This window comes from Oncorhynchus nerka, unplaced genomic scaffold, assembly GCF_034236695.1.
Source record: "Oncorhynchus nerka isolate Pitt River unplaced genomic scaffold, Oner_Uvic_2.0 unplaced_scaffold_3224, whole genome shotgun sequence".
In the NCBI taxonomy this organism is placed as follows: Eukaryota; Metazoa; Chordata; class Actinopteri; order Salmoniformes; family Salmonidae; genus Oncorhynchus; species Oncorhynchus nerka.
Window position 1 is genome coordinate 2,958 of NW_027038076.1, and position 3,157 is coordinate 6,114.

Below are 3,157 nucleotides of genomic sequence, written 5' to 3' on the forward strand. Positions count from 1 at the left end.
GGAGAGATACAGGGGGAGAGGACAGGTAGATAACATACAGACTACACTAGTCCTAACACCTGGAGAGATACAGGGGAGAGAGGACAGGGATAACATACAGACTACACTAGTCCTAACACCTGGAGAGATACAGGGGGAGAGGACAGGTAGATAACAGGGACTACACTAGTCCTAACACCTGGAGAGATACAGGGGGAGAGGACAGGTAGAACATACAGACTACACTAGTTCTAACACCTGAGAGATACAGGGGAGGGAGTTAGATAACAGAGCTGAGTGGAACAGGGCTGAGTGTAACAGGGCTGAGTGAACAGGGCTGAGTGGAACAGGGCTGAGAGTAACAGAGCTGAGTGGAACAGGGCTGAGTGGAACAGGGCTGGGAGTAACAGAGCTGAGTGGAACAGGGCTGAGTGGAACAGGGCTGAGTGGAACAGGGCTGAGAGTAACAGGGCTGAGAGTAACAGGGCTGAGTGGAACAGGGCTGAGTGGAACAGGGCTGAGAGTAACAGGGCTGAGTGGAACAGGGCTGAGTGGAACAGGGCTGAGTGGAACAGGGCTGAGAGTAACAGGGCTGAGTGGAACAGGGCTGAGAGTAACAGGGCTGAGTGGGGCCAACACATACCTGTTATAGCACCTGATCACTCAAGACTACAGGAGGGTGTGTTCTTAGGACAAGGACATGTCCAGACACAGACAAAACCCCCAGTATCAGCTCTAACTGGGGACATAGAATATGCTGCAGTGTAGAGAGAAGAGCCCAGTCCAGTCTAGTCTAGTGTAGTCCAGTCTAGTCCAGTCTAGTCTAGTCTAGCTCAGCCCAGCCCAGTCCAGTCTAGCTCAGCCCAGCCCAGCACAGTCCAGTCCAGCCCAGTCTAGTCCAGTCACAGTCCAGTCCATTTGCCCAGCCCAGTCTAGTCCAGCTCAGCCCAGCCCAGTCCAGTCCAGACATTTGCTCCAGACAAAGTCCAGTCCAATCCAGTCTAGTCTAGTCCCAGCATTCCCCCAGCCCAGTCTAGTCTAGTCCAGTCCAGACATTCCCCCAGTCCAGCTCAGACAAAGTCCAGTCTAGTCCAATCCAGTCTAGTCTAGTCCAGACATTCCCCCAGTCCAGTCTAGTCCAGTCTAGTCCAGTCCAGACATTCCCCCAGTCCAGCTCAGACAAAGTCCAGTCTAGTCCAATCCAGTCCAGTTTAGTCCAGTCCAGACATTTTCCCAGCCCAGTCCAGTCTGTACCACTAGTTGTTGTTAGAGGAGCTGGGTATGTGTGTGTGTGTGTGTGTGTGTGTGTGTGTGTGTGTGTGTGTGTGTGTGTGTGTGTGTGTGTGTGTGTGGGTATGAGTGTGTGTGTACCTGCGTGCAGAATGGTGTCAGCAACTCACAGAGGGAACACAGAGACTAGACCAATGTAGATGGGCAGAGATGATACAATGCTGTGTCTGGGTCTCACAGGGAGAACAGAACTGGGTCTCACAGGGAGAACAGAACTGGGTCTCACAGGGAGAGCAGAACTGGGTCTCACAGGGAGAACAGAACTGGGTCTCACAGGGAGAACAGAACTGGGTCTCACAGGGAGAGCAGAACTGGGTCTCACAGGGAGAACAGAACTGGGTCTCACAGGGAGAACTGGGTCTCACAGGGTGAACTGGGTCTCACAGGGAGAACTGGGTCTCACAGGGAGAACTGGGTCTCACAGGGAGAACAGAACTGGGTCTCACAGGGAGAACAGAACTGGGTCTCACAGGGAGAACAGAACTGGGCCACACAGGGAGAACAGAACTGGGTCTCACAGGGAGAACAGAACTGGGTCTCACAGGAGAACAGAACTGGGTCTCACAGGGAGAACAGAACTGGGTCTCACAGGGAGAACAGAACTGGGTCACACAGGGAGAACAGAACTGGGTCTCACAGGGAGAGCAGAACTGGGTCTCACAGGAGAGCAGAACTGGGTCTCACAGGAGAACAGAACTGGGTCTCACAGGGAGAACTGGGTCTCACAGGGTGAACTGGGTCTCACAGGGAGAACTGGGTCTCACAGGAGAACAGAACTGGGTCTCACAGGAGAACAGAACTGGGTCTCACAGGGAGAACAGAACTGGGCCACACAGGGAGAACAGAACTGGGTCTCACAGGAGAACAGAACTGGGTCTCACAGGGAACAGAACTGGGTCTCACAGGGAGAACAGAACTGGGTCTCACAGGGAGCAGAACTGGGTCTCACAGGGAGAACAGAACTGGGTCTCACAGGGAGAACTGGGTCTCACAGAATGAACTGGGTCTCACAGGGAGAACCGAACTGGGTCTCACAGGGAGAACAGAACTGGGTCTCACAGGGAGAACAGAACTGGGCCACACAGGGAGAACAGAACTGGGTCTCACAGGGAGAACAGAACTGGGTCTCACAGGAGAACAGAACTGGGTCACAGAGGGAGAACAGAACTGGGTCTCACAGGAGAACAGAACTGGGTCTCACAGGAGAACAGAACTGGGTCTCAAGAACAGAACTGGGTCTCACAGGGAGAACAGAACTGGGTCTCACAGGGAGAACAGAACTGGGTCTCACAGGGAGAACAGAACTGTCTGGTTAATGATCCAGTCATTTGAATGATGGGTCTCAAAGCATATATTTCTCAAGTGGAGATCAATAACTTACAGTAGAGTTGAATGGCAAACACATTGCATGTCTGTATGTTCACAGTGTGTGTGTGCAGAATGTCCGTGCATATATGAGTGTGTGTGTGTGTACAGTGTGTGTGTGCGTGTGTGTGTATAACAGGTCATAAATATCCAGGAATGTTCAAACTTGGTGTTTCACAAGGAGGAAGCCATCTGCTTGGTCTACAGAGCAGTTTCCCAATGAACAACTGGCCCCCTTATTCTCTACAGACAGTCTCCTGGACTGAGTCCCTAATGACACCCTGTCCTCTATATAGTGCACTAGTCATGACCAGAACCCTATGGTATGAAGGGTCTAGGAGGAGAACAGAACCCTATGGTAGAACAGAAGGGTAGAGTGAACAGAACCCTATGATATGAAGGGAGTTGAGTGAACAGAACCTATGGTCAATGAACAGTAGAGTTGAATGGAACAGAACCCTGGTATGGTATGAAGGAGTGAACAGAACCCTATGGTGTGTATGTGAACAGAACCCGTGTGGTA

General features: G+C 51.8%; 1 protein-coding gene across 1 annotated transcript; it reads right to left on the bottom strand.

The window, feature by feature from the left end:
• Positions 1 to 1,447: 1,447 nt before the first annotated feature.
• Positions 1,448 to 1,942, bottom strand: LOC135566821 (cornifin alpha-like; the record flags this gene model as incomplete). Its single annotated transcript, XM_065014423.1, has 3 exons — positions 1,448 to 1,623; positions 1,673 to 1,752; positions 1,812 to 1,942. Coding segments are annotated over 3 exons (387 nt in total), but the record flags the coding sequence as incomplete, so codon positions are not given.
• Between the last annotated feature and the right edge of the window lie 1,215 nt (positions 1,943 to 3,157).